Source organism: Amblyraja radiata, chromosome 3 (assembly GCF_010909765.2).
Source record: "Amblyraja radiata isolate CabotCenter1 chromosome 3, sAmbRad1.1.pri, whole genome shotgun sequence".
Taxonomy (NCBI): domain Eukaryota; kingdom Metazoa; phylum Chordata; class Chondrichthyes; order Rajiformes; family Rajidae; genus Amblyraja; species Amblyraja radiata.
This window is the reverse complement of record NC_045958.1, coordinates 11185616-11210849: the sequence shown is the minus strand read 5'-3', so window position 1 is coordinate 11210849 and position 25234 is coordinate 11185616. Positions and strand designations below refer to the sequence as shown.

The window sequence follows — 25234 nt, the reverse complement described above, 5'->3', positions numbered from 1 at the left end:
AATCCATACCTATATAATCTCCACTACACATATTATGCAAGCCACACATTCCATTTAGTAATTCAGTCCGGGTTTTGGGCATCATGAGCCCTTGGCAGCCTGTCGGTTTGGTTACTGCGGTCAGAACATAAGCTGATCCGAAATGCACAGCTGTGTATGATTCTCTCTCTCCTTTAAATCTTAATAAAAGACTGATGGTTTACTCTTGACTTTGTAATCGATCACATGCAAACATCTACCCTGAGAAAATGGCTCTGCATTCACCTTATCTATTCTCATGATTTTAGACACCTCTGTAAGATCACCCTACAGCATCCTGTGCTTCCAGAACATCCGAGCCTTCCCAACATCTCCCTACAGTTCAGGCACTCAAGTCCTGGCATCATCCTCGTACATCTCCTCCCACTAGCTGGCCTTTAAAAGATTCCCACATATCACATGTGGATATATCACAGAGCAGCCATAACTATTTTTGGAAATGACAGATTTATGATCACTGTTCCCAAAATATTCCCTCACCAAAACTTTGACCACCTGGCTCAATTCCCAGTACAGGGTGTAGTCCAACCTCTTTCCTATTGTTTCTCTAAACCATCCTGGATGCATCTAACAAACTACCTCTTTTAAACCTCTGGCATTGATAAAGTCCTAGTTTATATTAGGGAAATTAAAATCACCCACTGCAATTACGCTGTTTTTACAAACATTAGCTGGTTGTAAATATTTTCTGGTGTTTTTATGGATGGGATGTGGTCTGGCTCTCTCATATTATTTCAATTTGTGGTTCAATGCTCCACCACTGCTCAAAGCCACATTGCTTGACTTCAGAATCACCTGGCCAAGTCAAGTCATTCTCATTGGTTTGGCTGATTTGGGTAACTGGCAAGTGCAGGCTGAGAAATTGTACTTCACATTTATTGTAATAAAATCTAGGGCAAAGTTCAAAGTTATACATTTTAAATCTTGGGAGACCTGCAGTCAACTTAATGAAAAATGAGCCAGTGGAGCATGCTGTGGGACAGGTGCATGGATAATGTAAGGCTGCAGGGAAAGAAACAATGGAACAAAGTGTAAAGGTGTGGAAGATAGCTTCAGATGATGGCTACAAAGAGGGAAAATTGACTTGGATGATAATACAGAGGTGGAACTTGGTGGTCTGAACAAGTGTACAAGGGTTGAAAGGTTCCTGCCGGCAGCCAGGGTTTTGACCTCTCTGAATTAGCCTAGGACGGTGACTGTGGGAGGAGGTATAATTACTTTTAAAGGCATGGAGTTTTCGTGGAGGGGAGAACGAGAATAATTCCCAGTAAACAGCAGAACTTTTAGTTCATCAAAGAGATGGTATCAGACCAGCAGCCTGACTACGTACTAGCGAAAAATGTGTGGAGTCAAGTAATGAATTGGTATTCTACCAATGTTCATATTACACATGGTTTTGCAATATTTTCTCACATAGATGCTTTATAGCATCAAATTGCATTAGTTAGTCTAATAATGCAATGTGTTAAGTATTAGGGTAAGTGGCAGCAATTTACTTCACCCATTTCTGTGTACTTTATGGCAATGTAATCATGTATTGAAATGGTAAAGTATCAGTATCATAAAAATAGCGCTGTTGAGAAACCAAAGAAATGCCTGACTTTGCAAAATAATTTGTCCAAGAAAAGATTATTGTTTTTCATCATGATGACCCTGACTTGGCTGGCTGGGTGCATACATAGATTAAGATGAATGCAGTTATTCCTTGGCTGGTGACTGCCTCTTTCAGGGCACATTCTCTCTAATGACATGATTGATAGGCTGTCCCAAATCCACAGAGGAACACATTAATCATTGCTGTGACTGAATACAATCATCTGCTTCACCTGCAAAGTGATAGACAGAAAAGGATACGATTTAGGTACTAACGTGATTCACTGATTGGTCAGAAGCCTTAACTTTTTCAATGTCAACTTGAAAGATCCATGATAAATGACATAGTTTATGCCACCCTTCTGTTTGGAAAACAGTCCTTTTAGAATCATTGAGCTAGTATGTAACAAATAAAGAGACAAAATATAAGCAACCATTTTAGATTTGCCATTGTACGTACAAAGTTACCTTTAGGAAATATTGAAAGGCATTTACATTTCTTTATTATCCCTTTTTTTGCTTCCATACACTTAATCCTTTATTTTCAGTCATTCAATTTTAAGGCCAGTTTTTCAAACTGGAGAGGATGTGAACATATCACAGGATTTGCCATCCCATGAATAAGCGAATGCATCTTTCTAATCCATTAGTCTAATCGTTTTGCACCAGGCTACTTCTGATGCTGAATTTCAATACTCGTGTTGTGCCAATGTCTAAAAGTAAATGTTCAGTTTATACTATAAATCATTATATATGTCTGAAAAATTAATTCCAAAATCTACTGTTTGGAAAATGAGAAATGTTATGTTATGCAGATTTTGTATGCATTGCTGTTATTTTGATTTTTACATAGCTATAATTTACCATAGCATTAAAACGTGCAATGTAGACGAAAATAACAAAGTCAAATGAGATGACATTTTACAAATGGTCTGCTTCAGCTGCAGATGAAAGCTAGGCAGAGTGGTGGAGTCATTTCCTTGAGAAATATCACTCTGTGCTCATGGTCATTACAAATAGACAATAGGTGCAGAAGCAGGCCATTTGGCCCTTCGAGCCAGCACCGCCATTCAATGTGATCATGGCTGAATTTTAGGAATATTTTTCATCTTCAATAAAATCGTCATAATTCCACACTTTTTATATTTATAAGATCGATTTATGAGATCGATTTTAGCAGAGAGTTGAAACATTCAACACAATTATTTCCTTTGTAAATGCCACTCAAGATCAACTATTTCTGAACAGCCAATGGACCAAGCTTGAAATGTTGTAGTCAGCGTAAATATTTTGCAAATGTTGAGACTTGGTTGCTTAACTCTTCTTCAGGACCTCATAGGGTGTGCAGTGCTTAGGGGCATTCTGAGGCTGAGATAGATGTTATAGGTTCTTGAACCAAATTATTAGGGAAGTCAATGTCCATTTTTATGGGTTTATCCCCATATCCAAAAATAAATCTAATTTGCAGTCTTGATAATAATTTATTATGTCCACTATGAATATAGTAAGTTCCTAATTAAGTAATAAAATGCTAATTAAATAATCTCATTTGTGTTAGACCACAATTCCCTTCATGTTTTCGTCCAAGTAATAGAAATAATATGTATGCTGCATAATGGCAGAAAATTAAAAAAATAATTCCAGTATGAATTTCAGATCCAAATGTATAATATGAATGCCTATTAACATTTTCTTCTATTAAGACATTAAGACAAAAAGACATTTGGGCAGCTACCTGGATATGAAAGGTTTAGAGGGATATAGTGCAAATGCAGGCAGGTGGGATTAGTGTAGATGGGGCATCTTAATAGCCGTGGTAGGTTCGACTGTAGGATTTGTTTCTGTATGAGTCAATTGGCATTCAGTGGGCAGCATTAGATTATTCTAATTTTTAATAATGACTTCTGATGTATCTCCATTTTGTCAGTCAAGTCATAGAGTCATAGAGTGATACAGTGTGGAAACAGGCCCTTTGGCCGAACTTACTATTCAGTAAAAAGCTGAATAGTAAATGTATCATTTTCATTATTTATGGACGTTAGCATTGACCCTTTGCTCAGAGTCTCTGTCGTTACGTGGATGTTCTAGTTTCTTGTATGCAATCGTGACATTTCAGAGGTGCAAAATGTTGAGTTTTGTAAATGTCACAGAGATCAGAAAATTTATTGTGGTATCACAGTTTCTTCTAATTTTAATTAATTGATTATTGTCAAAAATATGTGACAGAAAATTGCTGGAATGGATTCCACAACAAAACTACCGTGCTGCAGTGATGCAGTGTTGATACCTTGGCCTGTGAAGACAATTATGCTGAATGCCTTGTTCGTTATCCTATTCATAACTGTTCATTTTCAGGCACATATGAACTTGAACCCCAATGTCCCTTGGTATATCAACATTCCTGCCATTTCTTGTCTTCCGAACCAATAGACCACAATCAGTGATGATAGGTGACAAATCATTCTCCATGATAATACTCAACACGGGTGCCCTTCAAGGATGTGTTCTCAGCCCCACCACTATACTCCTTATACAGTCATGACTGTGCAGCCAAATACCAATCCAACTCAATTTACAAGTTTGTAGATGGCACTACTGTAGTGAAATATCAAGTAATCAATCAAATAATGATGAGACAGAGTACAGGAAGGTGATTGAGAACCTTGTAACCTTGCCAAGAGAGCGACCTCTCCCTCAATATCAACAAGCAGAAGGAGATTCTGATTGACTTCGGGAACGAAGCAGTACACACACCCCAAGACTGCAAGAAATTGCAGAGAGCTGTGGACATATCCCTGAACATCGCACAAACCATTCTCCTTTCCCAGGTATCCATCTGCACTTCACGCTGCCTAAGCAAGGCCACCAGCATAATCAGGGACAAGTCTCACCGGTCACCCGGTCACTCCTCTCAAGTTTACATTTATTGTCACATGCACCAATTGGTACAGTGAAATTTGAGTTACCATACAGCCATACAAATAAAAAGAACACAACACACGATAGAATTTAACATGAACATCCCCACACAGCGGAATCAATGTTTCCCACTGTGAGGGAAGGCAATAAAGTTCAGTCATCTTCTATGTTCCCCGTGGTTGGGGTCTCCGCAGTCGCCGCGACCACGGCCCGATGTTCAGGCCCTCTCGCCAGGATGATCGGAACTCTGACGTCGGAAAGGAAGAACATTCTCAGTGGCTTGGAGTTTCCGAATCGGCCACTTCTTACCGGAGACCGTGGCTCCCGAAGTCTACAGGCCGAGCTGGGCGGAGATTCAACTCTGGCGGCCCTCGGCAAAGGGATCCCAGGACTCCGCAATGTTAAAGTCAGCGTCGCCCGTGGCTAGAAGCTCCGCAACCGCAGCTCCACGATGTTAAAACAACAGGCCCGACACTCCGGAGCTTCAACACGGCGATCCCTGGTAAGGCAACCCCCGCTCCGCAATGGTAAATCAGTGCTGCGCCGCTGCTGAAGCTCTGGTCGGCAGGAAAGACCGCTCCAGTCCAGATGGTGGGCCGCGAGGTGGGGGGGGGGCGAAGACGCGACTCGGAGAATAGTCGCATCCTCGATCAGGAAGTGACTGAGAAACGGTTTCGCCCTTACCCTCACCACCTCCGCCACATAAAAAGACTAAGAAACCTCTAAAAGCATACTTTTAAACAGGCTAAAAGTAACAAAAAGATGAAAAAAAACCAGACAGACTGATGGCAGAGGCTGCCAATCGTACGGCGCCCCTGGTGGCCATCAGACAAGATGTGCAGAAGCTTAAAAACCCATACCTCCAGATTCAGCTACAGCTTCTTCCCAGCTGATATCAGGCAACTGGACCGTCCTCTCACCATCTCAAGTGCAGTCTTGACGTCCAACCTACATCATTGTAGACCTTTGAACAGACTTTATTGGAATTTATCTTGCACTAAATGTTGTACCCTTTATCTTGTATGTGTATATTAGAAACAGAAACATAGAAAATAGGTGGAGGAGTAGGCCATTCGGCCCTTCGAGCCTGCACCGCCATTCAATATGATCATGGCTGATCATCCAACTCAGTATCCTGTACCTGCCTTCTCTCCATACCCCCTGATCCCTTTAGCCACAAGGGCCACATCTAACTCCCTCTTAAATATAGCCAATGAACTGGTCTCAACTACCTTCTGTGGGCAGCCTGCTTGTAATCATGTTGAGTCTTTTCATTGACTGGTTAGCATGCATAAAAAAGCTTTTTACTGTATCTCGCTACATGTGACAATTATAAAGTAAACTAAAACTTAAACCAATTGTCCTGATTGTACCTCAATCATAAGGTCATAAGTGATAGGAGTAGAATTAGGCCATTCGGCCCATCAAGTTTATTCTGCCATTCAATCATGGCTGATCTATCTCTCCCGCCTATCCCTATTCTCCTCCCTTCTCCCCATAACTGACACCTGTACTAATCAAGAATCTATCTATCTCTGCCTTAAAAATATCCACTGACTTGGCCTCCACAGCATTCTGTGGCAAATAATTCCATGGATTCACCATCCTCTGATGAAATATATTTCTTCTCATCTCCTTCCTAAAAGAATGTCCTTTAATTCTGAGGCTATGACTTATAGTCCTCTCCCACTAGTGGAAGCATTCTCTCCACATCCACTCTATCCTCTCCACATCCACACAATAATTATTGATAATAATGGATCGTTGTTCTCTAATCATAATTGATTTTATATTTAAGAATCTCAAAAGTTTGCCTTGGGGCGAGCGGCAGAAGATTGCTGCCCGACAGGCACCGCGGCTGCGGCCATGCCCGACAACAGGCCTGGCTCGCTGCTGCAGCACCGAGAACCAGCCCAGAGAGGTTGCTGCCAAGCCCGGCCTCTGCTCTGTGCACCGGACAGGAGGAAGACGGACTGAGGGCTGGTAAGCGGAACAGCGGCGGGAAGCAGTACAGGAACTCGGTGGTGGAGAGGGCCGCTGGAGGCCCTGCAGCAGTGTGGAACATGACCCAGCGAGCCACTGTTCTATCCCAACCATAGGCCCGGCTCACTGGGAGATAAACGGCTGCTGAGCCCTTGAGGTCGGCTGCCCCTGCCGATCGGAACACCTGTTGATGTTTAGTAGAGAGTAGAGTGTTTAATTTGTTCATGATATATGTATTTTTATTTCTATTTAATTTTTACTGCACACTGAATGGACACTGGTTGAGCAACGTTTTTTTGTTTCCTCTGGGTATGTGAGTACTCAGGAAAATGACAATAAAGATATACTATACTATAGATGTTAAGGGACAGCATCTCGTCAAATCCGAGACCCTCCAACCCTCCTCCTTCGGCCTGCGGTCCCCCCCGACTCAGTGTCGTCCGCGGACAACCTGTAAGCACAAATTCTGGCCAATTTCCCCGATATCCTGACTCCTCAGTTCAAATTGGCCAAACGCAAACACGGCGTCCTACACCACATTCCCACCACCTGCCAATCTCTGGAACTCCCTGCCACAGAGGGTAGCCGAGGCCAGTTCATTGGCTATATTTAAGAGGGAGTTAGATGTGGCCCTTGTGGCTAAGGGGATCAGAGGGTATGGAGAGAAGGCAGGTACGGGATACTGAGTTGGATGATCAGCCATGATCATATTGAATGGCGGTGCAGGCTCGAAGGGCCGAATGGCCTACTCCTGCACCTAATTGTTATGTCTATGTTTCTATGCCCACCACTACACACGTAGGCTCCCACCTGACTAGCTGCAGCTTGTCAAGGGGGAATTCCAGCAAATGGAAGAGATGGGTGTTGTGCGGTGTTCCGGCCGCCCATGGGCCTCCCCACTCCATATGGTCCCCAAAGCGTCCGGCGGCTGGAGACCGTGCAGGGACTACCGCCGCCTCAACAACACCACGACAGCCAACCGCTACCCTGTCCCTCACATACAGGACTGCACAGCCCATTTGGACAGTGCAAAACACTTTTCCAAAATTGACCTGGTGCGCACTTACCACAAGATACCTGTCCACCCGGATGATGTGCCCAGGACCGCCATTATAACCCCTTTCAAGAGCATTGCGCGCACCTCCGGTTATTGTGCAAGCACCTCAGTGACCATGGCCTTGCCATTAATCCAGCCAAGTGCCAGTTTGGCCTTAACTCGATTAACTTTCTCGACTATCATATCACTCAACATGGCACAATCCCGCACCCCGCCAAGGTGGAGGCCATTCGACAGTTTACCCGGCCAGCCGCAGTGAAAGGTCACCAGGAGTTCGTTGGTATGATAAACTTTTACCATCTTTTCGTACTAGCGGCAGCCTGGATTATGTGACCTCCGTTTCAGTGTCTGGCAGGCAAACAGCGAGACCTAGTGTGGGATGCCGATACCACGGAAGCGTTCGACGGAGCGAAGGAGGCGCTGGCAAACGGAACAATGCTCGTCCATCCGCGGGCCAATGCCTCTACCACTCTCACTGTGGACGCTTCTGACACCGCTGTCGGGGGGGTCCTTGAACAATTCATTGATGGCCGCTGGCAGCCACTTGCCTTCATCAGCCGACACCTGTGCCCTCCATAGCGAAATTACAGCGTGTTCGATCACGAGCTCCGTGGCCCTCTACCTGGCTGTCCGTCATTTCCTGGAGGGCAGGCCCTTCACGGCTTTTACAGACCACAAACCCCTTACCTTTGCCAACGCCTGTTGTGCCTGTGTCCACGCGGTCCGGCCGTTTTATTCGGACTTTGTTCAGTAGCTAGTGCTCTTCGCAACGACAAGAGCTTAAAAAAACGTTTTCTATCGAATAAGTGCTCATGTAGATCAATAACGTTTTTGTCAATAAAACCATTTGCTCTACCCGCTTGGTCTCACTCCAAAGGACTTTTAACATGAATTTTCAGACTGCTTTGTTTTCTGAAAAAAGTTCTCATCGAGCAAATATCCTTGTACTTAAAATTTGAGTCCATTGGTTGATTTGGTAATAAAGAAAACAAGGCTGTTATGTGATTTTGTTCAAGTGTATTCAACTGTTGATAAAAACAACTCAACCGCCAGTTGACTTTAATCAAAATTTACATTTTATGGCTAGCAGGATTAAGGAATCTGTTTCTTAAAACATATGGTATACACATTAATTGAGAAAGAGACAAGGAAACGGAACCCTTCACTGTATGTTTATTCAAGAAGTGTCAATATAATTCAAGACTTCAGTATGTTAGTTTAACCTTAAATCCCTGGAGAGGTCTGTTGAAATTTAAACCAGAGGATGCAATTCAAGGTTTTCAACAACTCAGCAGAAACTGGACAGATTTGCCTATGAGAAACTGAGACGTAAAGTCCCAAGGACGGAAGGTGTTGCACTGATTTAACTTTTGAATGTAGCAGTAAATGTATTGTCTTAGGATTTCTGTACACCCCGTCCTGAAGATAAGCATAACATCGTTCTACATTCACATAGAAAGTTTGTACAATAGCACAAAATTACGAATAAATATTTGGGAATGTGGATGTTTTCATTTTGGATCTATTTTCATTATATGTGATGCATTAAAGGTGATTGGATAGGGAAGATACACACTGTATGTTTTCAGTGATTATGATAAATTGAACAGAGGAGGTATAGGAATAAAAAACAAAATGAAAGTCGGCAAAATAGGTTGGCAGTGATGCTTTGAAAACCAACGGGCCAAATGATAACTAGCATCCCGAGAATAAAGTATACTCTCATGTGTAAAGTAATTGTTGTGCTATTTATACGCCCTCGATGTAAATACAGAACAATTTTGGACTGCTGATATCAAAACATGCTTCAAAATAGATGTCCTAGGCAAAAATCTAATCTGTGTTCAGCAATTAGGTTTTGACTAAACTTTAATTGTGATGCACAAAATCATTTATTTCACCATTCAGCAGGATTTCCAGACCAATAAAATTATTGTATATCCCAATGTCCTTTTATCTATACATAAATAAAGCTCTGATCTTGTTATCTTCCCGTTGCGCGGTCATTCTATTCACGCAAAAACATTACGGGACAGCGCTACGATTTTTCGCAAGCTTACTCACCGTTTTCCTGCACTGCGATTGCACCAAGTTTCGTTCCGATCGGTAGTCTAATGTAAACGTTAGCGAGGTTTAAAAATCTTAAAAAACACGCATGTGCAGATCGATCTCCTCTCCTGCCGTTCAGCACCACAGTCTTTTCTCCTGTCACTCTGCGGTACAGTCCACCCCTTCCTGCGCCGTCGCGTCTTTACTGGAGCTGTGGCTGGCCGGCGAAGATTTCCAATCGGACAATAATTTTTGGAGGGACTGGAAACGACCCGGCCCGGCCCGGCATGGGAAATGTCGCCAAACGAAAAGCGGTGAATCTGATCCCGGCGAAGGAGAACGACCAGCGACCCAGAGGTCCAGCAGTCCAGCAATCCAGCGACCGCTGTTAGTCCGCTCCAGCCCCTTCCCCTCTGGTCCCCCTCGCTGGCTCCTGCCCACCTCCCCCATGATACCCCCCACAACCCCGTCTTTACTCTGAGCTTTCTCCCCCCCGTCCCCACTAACCCCCCTCCACCCACCCACCCACCCCCCGCCAACACCCCCCCGCCCCCACCCACTCTGCCCCCCTGCCCCAATCCCCCCTCACCCAACCCCCCCCTCCCCCACACACACCACCTCCCCCACACACACCCCCTCCCCCACACACACCCCCTCCCCCACAAACCCCCCTCCCCCACACACCCCCTCACCCACACACATCCCCTCCCCACAAACCCCCTCCCCACACCGCCCTCCCCACACACACCCCTCCCCCATTTCCCCCCACCCCCTTCCCCCCACACACACACCAACACCCACACCCCCTCCCCCACACACTCCCTCCCCCACACACCCCCTCCGCCACGCACACCCCTCCCGCTACCAGCCCCCACCTGAAGCCGTCCCCAGCTGCAGGATGCTCCCCACCAGTCCCACGGCAGTGGTAGACCACGGCAGCGGCAGGGGTAGACAGCAGCAGGGGTAGACAGCAGCAGGGGTAGGCAGTGGCAGTGGTAGGCCACAGCAGTGGTAGCCCACTGTAGCGGTAGGTCACGACAGCGCTCCCCCCATTTCCCACCGGCCCCCAACAGCCCAGGCCTGAAGCCGTCCCCCTCCCATGGCTGCAGAACGCAACAAGAGAGGCAACAAGAAAGAATAGACTGAATAATTCTCATCTTTAACGTTTGAATTGTTGTATTTTAAGAGTTATTCACATTTTAAGCTTTAATAAATCCCTTTTCCACTTGCCATGCCCTGCGCAGTAATACCTGCATGTTCTACGTCACAATGAGAACCCAATGGGCGGGAATGTCTGCGCCGCAGGAGAGCCGCTAAGATTGGATGCGGGCGGGGGTTAAGGGGGGATGGAGTGAGTGCTTGGGGGGGGGGGGGTGTCGAGGACAAGAGGCGGAGTGGGCGGGTGTAGGGAGGAAGGTGGATCAAGGGCATCATAATGGGAACCCGTCAGCCTCGCTTGTGCAGTTAGGGGCTATGGGCGAGTGGTGGAATATTGCATTGGGGGAACGGGTGAGTGGTGGAATATTGCATTGGGGAATGGGTTACGATGGGGGACCAGGCCTCCCATGTGACTAGGACCCAATGGGTCCCACTTAGTCTAGTATGTAATAAATGTAGGGAATTAAATGGTGCAACCATGTTTGCTGTTTCCTCTTTGCACTTTTGATCATAAAGTGAATTTTTCATAGTTGCATGAATTTGCAGATTGTATACATGACATTTTTAGAAATATTCTGATAATATTTTTCCTCATTTGACTTAAATGTGTGGGAAGTAATTAATCTTTTTTTGTCTAACAGTGCATTTCTCACAGACAAAGATTCGATTGCACAGGAAAAAGACTGTATGGCTGAATTGACTGAGCAGAAAATAAGTATGATGCTCCTGGATATTTGCCACCAGCCAGGTGGTAATGAATACCTGAGACAGATTTATCACATCATCCAACTCAATGAGGTAGGGAAACAGTCCTTTTACCAAGCAATTAGGTGTGTATTAGCCTGAGACAATATCTGCTGCCAGCTAAGGTTTAGTCAGATGGCACATTTAAATATAATCAGTTGCAAATCCTCATTAAAGATAATAAGTGAGTAGAAAACTTTATATAACATTGTTAATACTGGCCAAATTAAAGACACCATAAAATGGAGGATCCCTGCACTTGTCAGAATTGCTTAACCTTTGTCAGCTTAAAAATTACAGGCTTTGGATGGTGCCAGCCAGTCATGGCTCAGACTGGTATGCAGGATGGTGAGGGGTCCAGGTGTTCTCCTTGTTTCTCCTAAATTGATAAAATGAATAGCAGTTTTGCAAACGAGCCCTAAATGCATCATTTCGTGGATCGCTGCAAGGGCATTGTAAATAATATAAATAATGTTGTGAGATGGTCATCCTGTTGGTTATTGATTGGTCGAACTGTTGAGCCTTGGAGAAACAGTTTGAATCTCAGGGCACATGTTTCAATGTTTATTCTTGTTTGCTTCCTTCTAGAACTTTCTTTCAAATACATTTTATTAGTCACTGTATTATTGGGTTAGGGAAATGTCTATCATGTACTGTGTTAATCGATATCTGTTATTGGACTGTAAAGAGACGACCCCCATATGGTTCAGCCCCTCAAGGTTCGGGGACCAATAAATGTTAGCTCCCACGAGGTCCTGTGTTGATCTTCTGGAAGAACGCTTGGGACTACCTGACCTTTTGGAGTGTCTCTGCTTGCACAAGGCTAGGATAGCTTGGACAAGCTGATACAAGGATCGAACCCGCGGTGGTTAGGTATAGTAGTCGGAACTGTTATTGTGTTTTTCCAAAATAAAGTTTAGATGCGCAAGTACTTGACAGTTTTATTGACTGAAACTAGACTGGGGGGAAGCTTAGAATGAGCTATTTACATTGGGGGCTCATCCGGGATCTCAACGCACCCCCAGACACAAGTTTTTGATTAAGTGTGTTGAGCTGTTTCGATCGCATATGCAGAAATTGGTGCCAATGTGCGGTTTTCGCATTGATTTTTGGCACTTTATTACTCGGAGCAGATCGGTCCTTTGTGGGCTTGGGCAAGGGTCCCAACGAGATCGTAGAACAGTCTAGCAAGCACGGGGGGGGGGGGGGGGGGCGGGAGGCGGGGGGGGGGGGGGGGGGGGGGGGGGTGATAGCACTACTTTGGGTTAGGGGCCCATAAAACCAGTGTGGGGTTAGAGGCCCTGCTGGGGTTGGGTTAAAGGCCCTTTCCTGGGTTAGAGGCCCAAAACTTGATTGTAATTGGCAGACTGCAGCTGCTTAACGAGAGCCAAACACGCATCCTGTCCCGCATTTGGTATCCAATTGATGGGGTATTGAAATACAAGTCTGGTTTACGTTCTTAGCATTGAAGCATTTGACCTGTCATTTCTGGGAGCGCTGATTGGAAAGTTGCGTTCTGAAAATCGGCATCGACTGCCAGCGCGAAGAGGCTAGGCGCTGACACCCGGTGCCAAGCAGGTGTAAAGGAAATCCTTTTGAAGAGGTAAAACCCAGGTTGGTTAGAGGCCATGCCTGTGTGAAGATATCTGAATCCCTCCCTGGAGTGACGGACGAGGAATCTCGTAAAGGCACTGGACTCGGTGACTAGAGTATAGATTGGTTGGGAATACACTAGTTCATTCAAGATTTCATTGGGCAAGTAATTTGAATTCGAGAGCCCACGTACGTGGAGTGGAACACACCAAGACTAGTTGGTCCGAGAACGAGTGTAGATTTACAGAATCAAATTTCCAAATACAGAATTTCACATTGAAGTTTTGCCCGTACGGTAGAATTCGAATTCTGTGTAAATAGAACTCTTCGGAGTTTGTGCATGTTTGAGATCGATTTCAAATAGCGGCTGATCAACAGTGAATAGTAACCCTCTGATTGATTGTTGATTAGTAGCTGATAGCGAAGAGCAACTGGGAGACGGGAACCTGGTTTACTTGGTGAAAAGTACCCGGATGTGAGAGGTACCCCTAATTCTGTAGAACTTAGAGAGGAGGGATAGAGGTCCTCCTGTAGAAGTCCAGTCCTAGCAGGGGGGAGTAACATTTTGGAGGGAAAGTAGTCCATTTAAGAAGTAGCAAAGAGTACCCTAGGAAGGGGGAAATCTTCAGTATAAGAGGGAGAGGTTCATTGATTGATAAAAGTGTGACGCGGCATTGAGATCGACAGTTTGTAAACTGTGCGCTAGCGTGTTAAATTATTATTGTAAATTGTAAAAATCCAGCATTGTCTTTTATAGCATATTTATCGGATCCGAATTGTATAAATACTTTGTGTATGTAAAAGGATTTAGAGTGTGTTAAGATTTAGAGTGTTAAGATTGCGGACCGCTACTTGTTTTGTCTGTGTGAGTGCTTAAGGATTTTTGGGTGTTAAATAATTGAAGTAAAAGTGCGTTTGAATTGAATATTTGTATTTGTTTAAATCGGGATTGTAGTTTTGTTAGAATCCGATTCGTGGTGGTTCGATCAGCGTTCGTATTCTTTCGATCGCTGTGTCGAGGGAGAAGTAGTTCTATTGACCGAGTACGCCCCGAGGAGGATTTATCATCATAATAAGTGGATGTGATTCATCATCATAATAAGTGGATGCTTGTAGTTTATATTGGTGTGTGTCTTGGTTTACTTGTAATTGGGGGAATAATTTCTTGTCTGATTATAGTTTTACTTGCGTGGTTCGGGTTTATTTGGCTGTGTGAACTTAAAGTGTTCGCGACTGAGTGGAATGATTGAACAACGGTTGGGAAATATTGAAGGAACAATTGTGTGAGAAGGTGTGAATCTGCTACACGTTAGTCATTGTGTGGGAGTGATTTCAGTGGCCTTGGAGTCTGAAAGGAAGGAGCGAGTATTGAATAGGTGTGAGTGCTTTGAATCTTATCTGCATTGTGACTATTGTGCAGGACGATGGGGAATGTACTGGAGAAGGATCAATCAAATGTTCCTGAAAGTCCAATAAGAATAATTTGTGAGAAAATTCCGCATGAAGCAGAGAGATTAAGAAAATTATCGGGAAAATTAAATAGAGTTTTGAGGATTCCTACTATAAAGTCTATAGTAGGAATAACCTTAGGTAGAGGCAATTGTAGATGATATGGAAACAGTGAAGAAGGGAACAAACTTATTGAAATTGTTGGAGAATGTTCTTTACTGAAAGGAAAGGAAATAAAGAAGTCATTGATATTAATGGCAGCATACAAATTATGGATTATAATGGAAAAAGAGAGAACTGGTCCTTCTCTAGACATTCCAGAACAGGGAAAGGAAGATAGTGGAAGCCAGCAGTAGGAGCAGGAGAGAACATCAGCTTTTAAAAGAGAAATGACTGAGATGGTTCTTAAAGGGGAGGTGCCAACTAAAATCAAACTTATTACATTTAGTAAGAGTGCCGTGTTTAGCGTGGATCTCGAAGGGAGAGAAGCCCAATATATACAAGGGTGGACATACTTTTTCAGAACAGAGTCACAGCATTCCTCTCAGCCCTCTTATGTTCTTAGTTCGGAAACACCTTGCGCAGCTTGCGAACAGGGCGCTCGGGTGGAGTTAGTGGTATCTTCGACTCCACCCACTCAAATCCAAAGTAGGAAAATCGGGAAAGGACTCTAGCTCCGATGATTGCTTCACCAGCAGAGAATAGTGTGGGGGATCAAGGAGTTAGAAGGAAGGTTCCGCAGAAGTGAGTGCCAAAATTAATTGGGAAATCAAGTGGGAAAATGAAAGAATCCTTCCTAAAGTATAGAGATTCCGGTAACAGAACGAGCAGCTTTTCTGAGGGTGAGACAGCAGGAGGCTATTAAGTGGCTGATCCTGACATTGATAACATCATAAGATCAGAGCAAATTCCAGATGTTATGGATATGGAGCAGATTCCCCGTAGGCAATTCCCTAGTAGGAAGCTGCTTACTCTGCCTTTATAATTAGATCCCGCAGTAGGTTCAAATTATCCCCGGGCCACAGACGTCCACATTTCGATGCAACCTGGTTCGACGGCAGCTAAATCCTTCCAGAGGCCCGTACTAAGAATCCAAAAACGGGAAGTAACTTCGAAGGAAGATAAGGAGGAGGAGGAATTTAAAGCGTGGATAGACATGCCAATCCGAGAGCCGACTTTCCCTCGGTTTGATTGGAGAGGGTATAGAGCTGTCAGACCTGATCAGTGTTATAACTGTGGGGAATCAGGACATTGGAGCCGATCTTGCCCTGTGAGGGAACACTGAGAAGGAAGGGGCAAAGAAGAGGGCCACGGGGTCTAAGAAGTCAGTGGATCCCTAGAGGTTACAGGGACACTTGGGACCCCGAAGGTAGAGGAAGAGGACACTGGCCAGAAGATCAGGGAGCAGGGACATTCCGGCAGCCAAATCCATTCCGATAGCCCTGATCTGCCAGCTAATACAAAGTATGAAATCTGAGGGCATCCTCACATGGCCCAAAAATAATAATAAATTATAAGAACAAGAAAGAACACCACCCCTTCCGAATCCCAGGAAGAGAGTCACAAAGAAGCTAATTGGGATCGAGAAATCTCACTAAAAGGAAGGACTACGAAAAAGGAAACATAGTAACTGGTGGCAACGAGAATAAGAACTGAAGAGAACTGAACTGGCACTAGGGAGAGAACAAACAAACTTATTGCGCAGGAGGTACGGGAGTAGGGAAGGAGCTATTGTACTAACTTGTTACTAAGTTGTTGTGCCTGCAGGACAGTATAATCTACAGCATACTACTATCTGGGGAGTGAGGTAAAGAGTATGTGGACGTGAAGATATATTGGAGATATTATCTCGTCGTGTAATTTCATCTTCCATTCGGGCACCTTGTTGTTTCGCACTTCCAGCTACTAAGCTCGTAAGTTGTGGTATAATTTCAGATAACCACTTCTCTGTCTTTTTCATGAAACCATTGAATATCTTGTCTTCATGGCACTGGGTATGTCTTCTGCGTTCTTCCCAAGATGGCTCTGAACACAGCAGTATATCTTGTTTCTTGCCAACCTCCTGGGTAAGGTTCCATAGTTGGCTCATATTGGATTTCACCTGGATCATGTTCTGTTCTGATACCATTAATTTCTTCTGTTTCTCAATTAACCTGTTAACCTGTATCCATAATTCATTTTTCTCTCTCGGTTTCTTTCAAGTAGGCAGCTTGTGAAATATCTGTTTCTTCTCGATACACGAGTTCTCTGTAGCTATCAATGGATTTGTTAACTTGTTCCCATATCGAGTTTTCCCTTTTCTGGGTTTCTTTAAGTTGTCTGGCTGGTCTTTCTTCAATACCACGTGGTTCATCTGGTGTGGCACTTTCTTCCTCTTCTGGATCCATGATTTTAAAGAGGTCTTAGCAGATTGCCAAGTTTTTAAATTTATCGAACAAAGTCTCTGCTAGTAGCTCTGGCTTTGTGTTGTCAATATTTCCTTCAAAACCATAACATACTGATAATGTAGAGAGCATCTCTCCAACATCCATGGACTAAAAGATGACGATAATTCAAATGGAATGCGCTTATCAAAAGATTCAAAACAATCCAAGGTCGGTCTGGCTGGAATCTCCTTACAGACTGGAAAAAAACACTTTCTGAGTCGCTGTTAAATTTGCCATTTAAAATTAAAGCTTGTAGCTTCAAATTCAAAGAAATACAATCAATTTTTTACTCACAAATCCTGAGATATTGTCTTCAGATAAGTCTTGATGCTGTCTATAGACCTCAAGGCCTCCTCTGGCTGAGATCTATTATCTTCAGTTCCTCCTGGAACCAGTCTCCTCTGGCTAAGCCTCTCCGAGATCTTAGTCAAATCTGCTGTCCCAATCTCTGGGACTGGTATTCACCAGTGTGACGGAGGTCTCCTTCAACTTAATCTTCTGTCCCACTCTCTGGGACTGGCATTTAACCCCCCTGCCGAAGATTCCCTTCGACTTAATCTTCTGTCCCACTCTCTGGGATTGGTATTTAACCCCCCTGCCGGAGGTTACCTTCGACTTAATGTTGCGGCAGATTTTCATATCTTTCGAGAAATTAACTCACTAGCCGCCTTTTGGATGAGCATGGATAAGGGGAATATCTTCGATACGCATGCGAGCTGGCTCACAAAGACCTTCCGAGCTTCTTCACTGATATGGCTTCAAAACACAGTCTTTTGATGAATAAATGCTTTATTATTGATAGAAAACAATAAGATATATCCAAATTTCGTCCGACTCGTTACTACAATCTTCATCGAACTCCAGCTTATTACTTTAAATATTAGAAAACTCCTCGTGTCTCCGTATCACTGGCATGATCTCCTTTGGAACTCGCATGCTCGAAGGGTTAACTTTCTTCCTACTTGCTCCAAACTGCACTAAAAACTAAACTTCTGCGCGTGCATCTTAGCTCCAAACACGCCCAAAAACACGTCATGAATCTTACCCACAATATAACAGGCAGTCTAAAATTTAAAGGCACATGCCATCATCAATGACATGCCAAACAGGCCAAATGGCCACTACACAAGGTCCTGTGTCGATCTTCTGGAAGAACGCTTGGGACTGCGTGACCTTTTGGAGTGTCTCTGCTTGCATGAGGCTAGGAGGGCTTGGACAAGCAGATACAAGGATCGAACCCGTGGTGGTTAGGTATAGTAGTCGGGAACTGTTATTGTGTATTTCCAAAATAAAGTTTAGATGCGCAAGTGCTTGATTCAATATTTTATTGAAAGAAACTAGACTGGGGGGAAGCTTAGAACGAGCTATTTACAACACCATTGTTCAAAATAAATTACATGTAATTACATATACTGCAGAGATTTACCTTGCCCGTGAAATGTTAACTAATTTTATCTAACCTTCATTATTTCAATCACATAAAACCAAAGATAGATTGGTAATAAATGTATTTTATAGTACATTAAAATTAGTGTTTTGGAGAAAGTAGTTAATGCTACTGTACATTTTGTTATCTGTTATGCCAGAGAGTAATTGCCGGTCAGCATTATCTCATTTTATGCATTTCAGAAAATATTAAATTTGCTTTGCCACAGCACAATATTTCTTGATATATCATATTATGACAAAGGAGGTAATCCAACCCATCGGATCTAAGACAGCTCTCACTGCAGTTGCATCAATCCTATTCCTTGTAACCTGTTCTGTGGCCCATTCCATTTCCATCCTTATTCGCCTACCGCCCACTTACAATAGGAAAAATTTGAAGCACAGTTAATCCGTGTGCGGACGTGGCGTTGAAGGACGAGATGCCGAAGCGAAGAAGTGGAAGCCAAATAACCGAACGGAAACTACGCTGAAAAGCCAACTAACCGAAATGGCGGATTGCCGAAAATCCAACTAACCGAACGGAAACGATGCTGGAAAGCCAACTCACCGAAAGGGCGGATCGCCGAAAACCCAACTAATCGAAAGGGCGGATCGCCGAAAAGCTAACTAACCGAACGACACATCGCCGAAACCCAAATAACGGAAATGACGTCGCTGGGGGGGGGGGGGGGGGGGGGGGGGCGGGACTTGTCAGCAATTGGTCCAGACCCCCGCGTCCATCACATCACTGGCAGGGGGAGACGGGAGGGTGGGGGTCGTTTTTAATTTTCCTTCGCCACTATTGGACTTTCCTGAATATAAAATAAAACCATGTGTAATTTAACAAAATAATAATCCAAATTGGTTCCAATAGTCGCCGGCAGTCACTTGAAAAATCGCCTAAGTGGGACAGGCCCATTAGAATATTTTATGATCTTCGTACTCGCAATGTATTACTGGGAATGTGGGTGAATTTAGCTATTTTCCTATGGTACTTTATGAGTTGTGTTTGCCATGAGGTGGATTGATTTGATATTTTGGTGGCAAATAGTAAATTGTCAATTGATGATGTGCCACCAATCTAGGGTTGAGAACATTGGAGGTCAGGATTGTGGAACAGTTTGTTTTGACAAATGCAAAGGTAACTAGAGTTGTTATATTCACATGGGAGTTGAATGCTGTTTGTCAATGCAGCCTTAGCATCACTGCCAGGTGTATTGATGGTTTCCATATGTTATTGTTGTCTGAGGGAAGCCAGTTCCCATATCCTCTGTGAATAACAAGAACTTAGTATACTATCAAGCCAGGGTACCAGTCCTGATTTGGTGATGATTGAAGGTGAGAAACAGATCAGACATACCTAAAATGAGATGACAATCTGACAAAACCACAATAGTTGGAGTTGCACCTTGCATAATGGAAGATGACAATGATTGTTGAAGTTTGATCAACTTAACCTAGTATATTTCTGCAGGAGATTGTCAGGACAGTGTCTTAGATCTAATCATCTTCAGCTACTTAATAGTGTTAAGGACACAAGTGAAGATTTTTTGCTGATGAAACAAAATGTACAATTCGTTTTGTAAATCCTCATACAATAAATCCGAATATCTCATTGTGAAGCAAGAATTAGACAACATTTGGACATGTGTTGATAAATAGTAAGGAGCATTTACATCACACTAGTGGAAGGCGATGACCATTTCTAAGAAGCCAGCATTTAATCAACAAGTTCTTGACATTACATATCATTTCTATTATCATCTATTCCACTATCAACATCTGGGGTCAGTATTTACCAGAAACTTAATTGCACCAGCCATATAAATAATGCTGCTCTAGATTTGAGTTTTGGTGTCCTGTGATGAGTGAGTTCAGTTCTAGCAGTATTCTCGAAGCTTGATAACATTAAGAACAAAGTATCTGTATAGACTGGCACTCCGTACACTTCAATGTCAATAGTGAGTGCAAGGCAAAGATTTTGGGAAAAGTTCGGAGCTAAGTTACTTCTTAAAATTTATTTTCCTGTTCAATATTCTTAATTATTAGTATTTTAACTAATTTCAATTTAATTTTTGTGTCATTTATTTACCCGTTATTATATTGTTATGATTGTCAGGGAATGTCAGCGACATTTACAAATTAATTAATATCTAGTCCAGCTTTTAGAGCTGCCAGGGCTCCTAACTCCAGCTTTGCTGACTTTCAAAAGTGATCAAGAGATTTGTGTTGGGACCTTCTTACTATTATTGGATGCCATGTAATTATTGGGGCCCACAGTATTGGAAGGCTGACAGCTATCAGGATAGGCTTCCACACCCAGCTCTGATAAGTACAGATGTGGGGCAACTGCAGGCTCTCATTCCATGCAAGAGAATCTGGGCAATTGCAGAAATGATCAAATTTAAGAACAATAAATATATATTAAAACATTCTATAAGCAAATTGGATCGGGCAAACATATTACTCTTCATATATCTCTAAGTCTAGAGGCATGGCAATTATTATTCGTAAAGGTATACCATTTAAATCAAAGAATATTATAACAGATAAAGAGGGGAGGTATGTCATTGTCACGGGAGAGATCCATTCTACCCCACTTACTATGGTAAATATTTATGCTCCTAACTTTGATAATCCTCAATTCTTTAATAAAATTCTGGATATAATTTCAGAGTTTAATTATCAAAATGTGATAATCGGGGGAGATTTCAATTGCGTTTTAGATCCATATCTGGGTAAATCTGCACAAGAAAAGAGGATTAATATAAAGTCTAAAGCTAGTGAACTCCTAAACACATACATAAAAAACACAAATATAACAGACGTATGGAGGATTGCTAATCCAGTTGGAAGGGAATACTCTTTTTACTCACGGTACATAAAACTTATTCACGTATCGACTATTTTCTAGTGGATACGAAATTTACTCCGTATACAATTAATCCTAAATATCATAATAGTATCATTTCTGATCACTCCCTGTTAACTTTTTTTTTTAAACTAGAAGGAATGTCTAATACAAAATTGTTTTGGAGGTTTAACCCCCAAATTTTAAACTACCCACAGGGCTGTACATATTTAAAACAACAGATGGAATTTTTTTTTGAGACCAATGTCACTCCAGGTATTTCACCTTCTTTAATATGGGAAGCTTTTAAGACATTTATCACAGGGGTTATAATCTCATATCAAGCATTTCAAAATAAAAAGAATAATACTGAACAATTGCAGCTACAAGAACAAATTAGACAATTAGATCTAGATAATGCTAAAGACCCAACCATAGACAAACATAATAAGATAATAATATTGAAATTTAAATTAAACAAAATTTTATCTGAAAGAGTAATAAGACTATTTCAAATTACAAAACAGAAAAATTTGGAATTCGGCGATAAACCACATAAACTTCTGGCACGTCAACTGAAAATATGGGAAAAGGAAAATACGATTACCAAAATTAAATCAGATAAAGGCGAATTGCTAACATTACCTAAAGACATTAATTATATTTTAATTATATAATATGTTTAATATATTAATTATATTAATGGCTTTAGGTAAAATTATTATATGATAAGCCGACTGCTAGAATACTGACCAATAATATACTATCTTCGAAATTTCAACTATCCAAGGGCAATAGGCAGGGATGTGCATTATCGCCCCTGCTATTTGCTCTTGTGATAGAGCCTCTAGCAGAAAGTATAAGAATGCATCTGAATATCCATGGTTATAATACCAAACACTCAACCAATAAAATTTCATTATATGCAGATGATGTATTATTATACATTACAAAATCGCAAATCAGCATACCAAATATATTAAATTTAATAGAGGAATTTGGTTCCTTTTCAGGATATAGAATAAATTGGAATAAAAGCGAAATTATGACGATAAAACCTCAAGAGCCGACACACCTTATAAAATTCCCCTTTAGAGTCACAACAGAAAAAATTAAATACTTGGTTATCCAAATTACCAGAAAATATAAATCTGTATTTAATGCAAACTATATGCCCTTCCTAACCAAATTAAACGCGTTGATTAAATTTTGGAAAACATTTCCGATGTCTTTAATAGGCAGAATAAATGCTATAAAAATTTGTATTTATTTCAATCAATACCAATATACCTACCTAAAAAATTCTTGAAAAAACTTGACTAATATTATAAATTTCATATGGGACTATAAATCACATAGAATCCAAAGAAAACACCTGTGTAAACCTAAAGAATTCGGTGGACTGACACTCCCTAATTATTTGTGCTATTATTGGGCAGTGAACATCAAAAATGTAACTCACTGGTTGAACAAGTCTGCCCAACATGTAGACTGGATAATAATAGAGAAAGAGGATTGTTCTCCTTTCAATATAGGAGCGATCCCTTTCTCACCGATAAAACTGAATAATCTATATTACTAAATCTCTGTTCTTGACCGCTTTTAGCCGTCTGTGCTGCGATTTCTGAGAGAACGCTGCCACCTACGGCTGTCATTTTTGGCCACCTTGCTCAGAGCCCCCCTCCGCCGCAGGTGTGCCGAGGATTTTTCCCGTCGATGAAAAATGACAGAGATATTAATGTTTTTACAAAATTCCCCATTCTCTCTGCTGCCCCTGCTGGAGGGAGGGGGAGGGACTATAAAACCAGGAAGTGGTGTGCCTCAATCAGTCTCTCATCAAGATGGAGGTCACTCTGAGCTATGAATGACACTGAACAAATGCCTACACCGCTGTGAGTACCCTTAATGTGGTTTGAAAATGAAAAGATGGTTAGTTTGAAGTAAAAAAGCACTGCCTGCAAATGGTTGGGGGGTTTGTGTTGAAGTAAAAAGGAACTCTCTTTCTCTCTCCCCTCCTCTCTCTCCCCACATCGCTCTCTCCCTATCCCTCTCTCTTTCTCTCTCTCTCTCCCCCCCTCTCTCTCCCCCCTCTCTCTCCCCCCCTCTCTCTCCCCCCCCTCTCTCCCCCCCCCTCTCTCCCCCCCTCTCTCACCCCCTCTCTCTCACCCCCCTCTCCTCCCTCTCTCTCCCTCTCTCTCCCCCCTCTCTCCCCTCTCTCTCCCCTTCTCTCTCTCCCCCCCTCTCTCTCCCCCCTCTCTCTCCCCCTCTCTCTCCCCCTCTCTCTCCCCCCTCTCTCTCCCCCTCTCTCTCCCCCCTCTCTCTCCCCCATCTCTCTCCCCCCTCTCTCTCCCCGCTCTCTCTCCCCCCTCTCTCTGTCCCCTCTCCCTCTCCCCTCTCTCTCTCTCTGCTCCCTCTCTCTCTCTATCTCCCCCCTCTCTCTCCCCCCTCTCACCCCCCTCTCTCTCCCCTCTCTCTCTCCCCCCTTTCTCTCCCCCCTCTCTCTCTCCCCCTCTCTCTCCCCCCCGCTCTCTCTCTCTCCCGCTCTCTCTCCCTCTCCCCCCCACTCTCCCCGTCTCCTCTCCTCTCCCCCCCGTCTCCTCTCCTCTTCCCCTCTCCTCTCCTCTTCCCCCCTCCTCTCCTCTTCCCCCCTCCTCTCCTCTTCCCCCCTCCTCTACTCTCCCCCCTCTCCCCCGCCCCCCTCTCCTCTCCCCCCCCCCTCTCCTCTCCCCCCTCTCCTCTCCCCCTCTCCTCTTCCCCCCTCTCCTCTTCCCCCCTCTCCTCTCCCCCCCTCTCCTCTCCTCCCCCTCTCCTTCCCCCCCTCGTCCTCCCCCCCCTCTCCTCTCCCCCCCTCTCCTCTCCGTCCATCTCCTCTACTTTCCCCCCTCCCCCCTCTCTCTCTCTCCCCTCTTTTTCTCCCCCTCCTCCCCTCCATCCCCTCCCCACAGTCCCTCCCCTAAACCCCCCTCCCCTCCACACACCCCTACCCCCTTCCCTCCACCCTCCCTGCTCCCCACCTCTCCCCCTCCCCTCACCTCACCCCCCTCTCAGCACACCCTCTCTCTCCCCCCTCTCTCCCCCCTCCCCCTCTCTCCTCCCCCTCCCCCCTCTCTCTCTCTCCCCCCTCTCTCTCTCTCCCCCCTCTCTCTCTCTCCCCCCTCCCCCTCTCTCTCTCCTCTCCCCCTCTCCTCTCCCCCTCTCCTCTCCCCCTCTCCTCTCCCCCTCTCCTCTCCCCCTCTCCTCTCCCCCTCTCCTCTCCCCCCTCTCCTTCCCTCCCCTCTCCTTCCCCCCCTCTCCCTCTCTCCCCCTCTCTCTCTCCACTCCTCCCCTCCACCCTCCCTCCCTCCCCTAAACCCCCTCCCCTCCACACCCCCTACCCTCTTGCCTCCACACCCCCTCCCTCCCCCTCCCTGCTCCCCACCTCCCCCCTCTCTCCTCCCCCTCTCTCCTCCCCCTCTCTCCTCCCCCTCTCTCCTCCCCCTCTCTCCTCCCCCTCTCTCCTCCCCCTCTCTCCCCCCTCCCCCTTCTCTCCTCCCCCTCCCCCTTCTCTCCCCCCTCCCTCTCCCCCTCCCCCTCTCCCCTCCCCATCTCCTCTCCCCCCTCTCTCCTCCCCTTCTCTCCTCCCCCCTCCCCCTCTCTCTCTCCCCTCCTCCCCTCCACCCTCCCTCCCCTAAACCCCCTCCCCCTCCACACCCCCTACCCTCTTCCCTCCACACCCCCTCCCTCCCCCTCCCTGCTCCCCACCTCTCCCCCCTCCCCCCTCTCTCCTCCCCCTCTCTCCTCCCCCTCTCCCCCCTCCCCCTCACTCCTCCCCTCTCTCCCCCTCTCTCTCTCTCTCCCCTCCTCCCCTCCATCCCCTCCCCCACCCTCCCTCCCTCCCTCCCTCCCTCCCCTAAACCACCTCCACACCCCCTACCCTCTTCCCTCCACCCTCCCCCTCCCTGCTCC

The 25234-nt window shown here is 44.5% G+C and overlaps 1 protein-coding gene across 3 annotated transcripts in view; it reads left to right on the top strand.

The window, feature by feature from the left end:
• The window catches only part of kiaa0825 (KIAA0825 ortholog), a 309772-nt gene that overhangs the window by 125048 nt on the left and 159490 nt on the right, over positions 1-25234 (top strand). For all 3 annotated transcript variants that reach the window (XM_033017288.1, XM_033017289.1, XM_033017287.1), the window contains exon 17: positions 11440-11596. In XM_033017288.1, coding sequence (XP_032873179.1) covers positions 11440-11596 — 157 coding nt within the window. The remainder of the gene's footprint in view (positions 1-11439; positions 11597-25234) is intronic.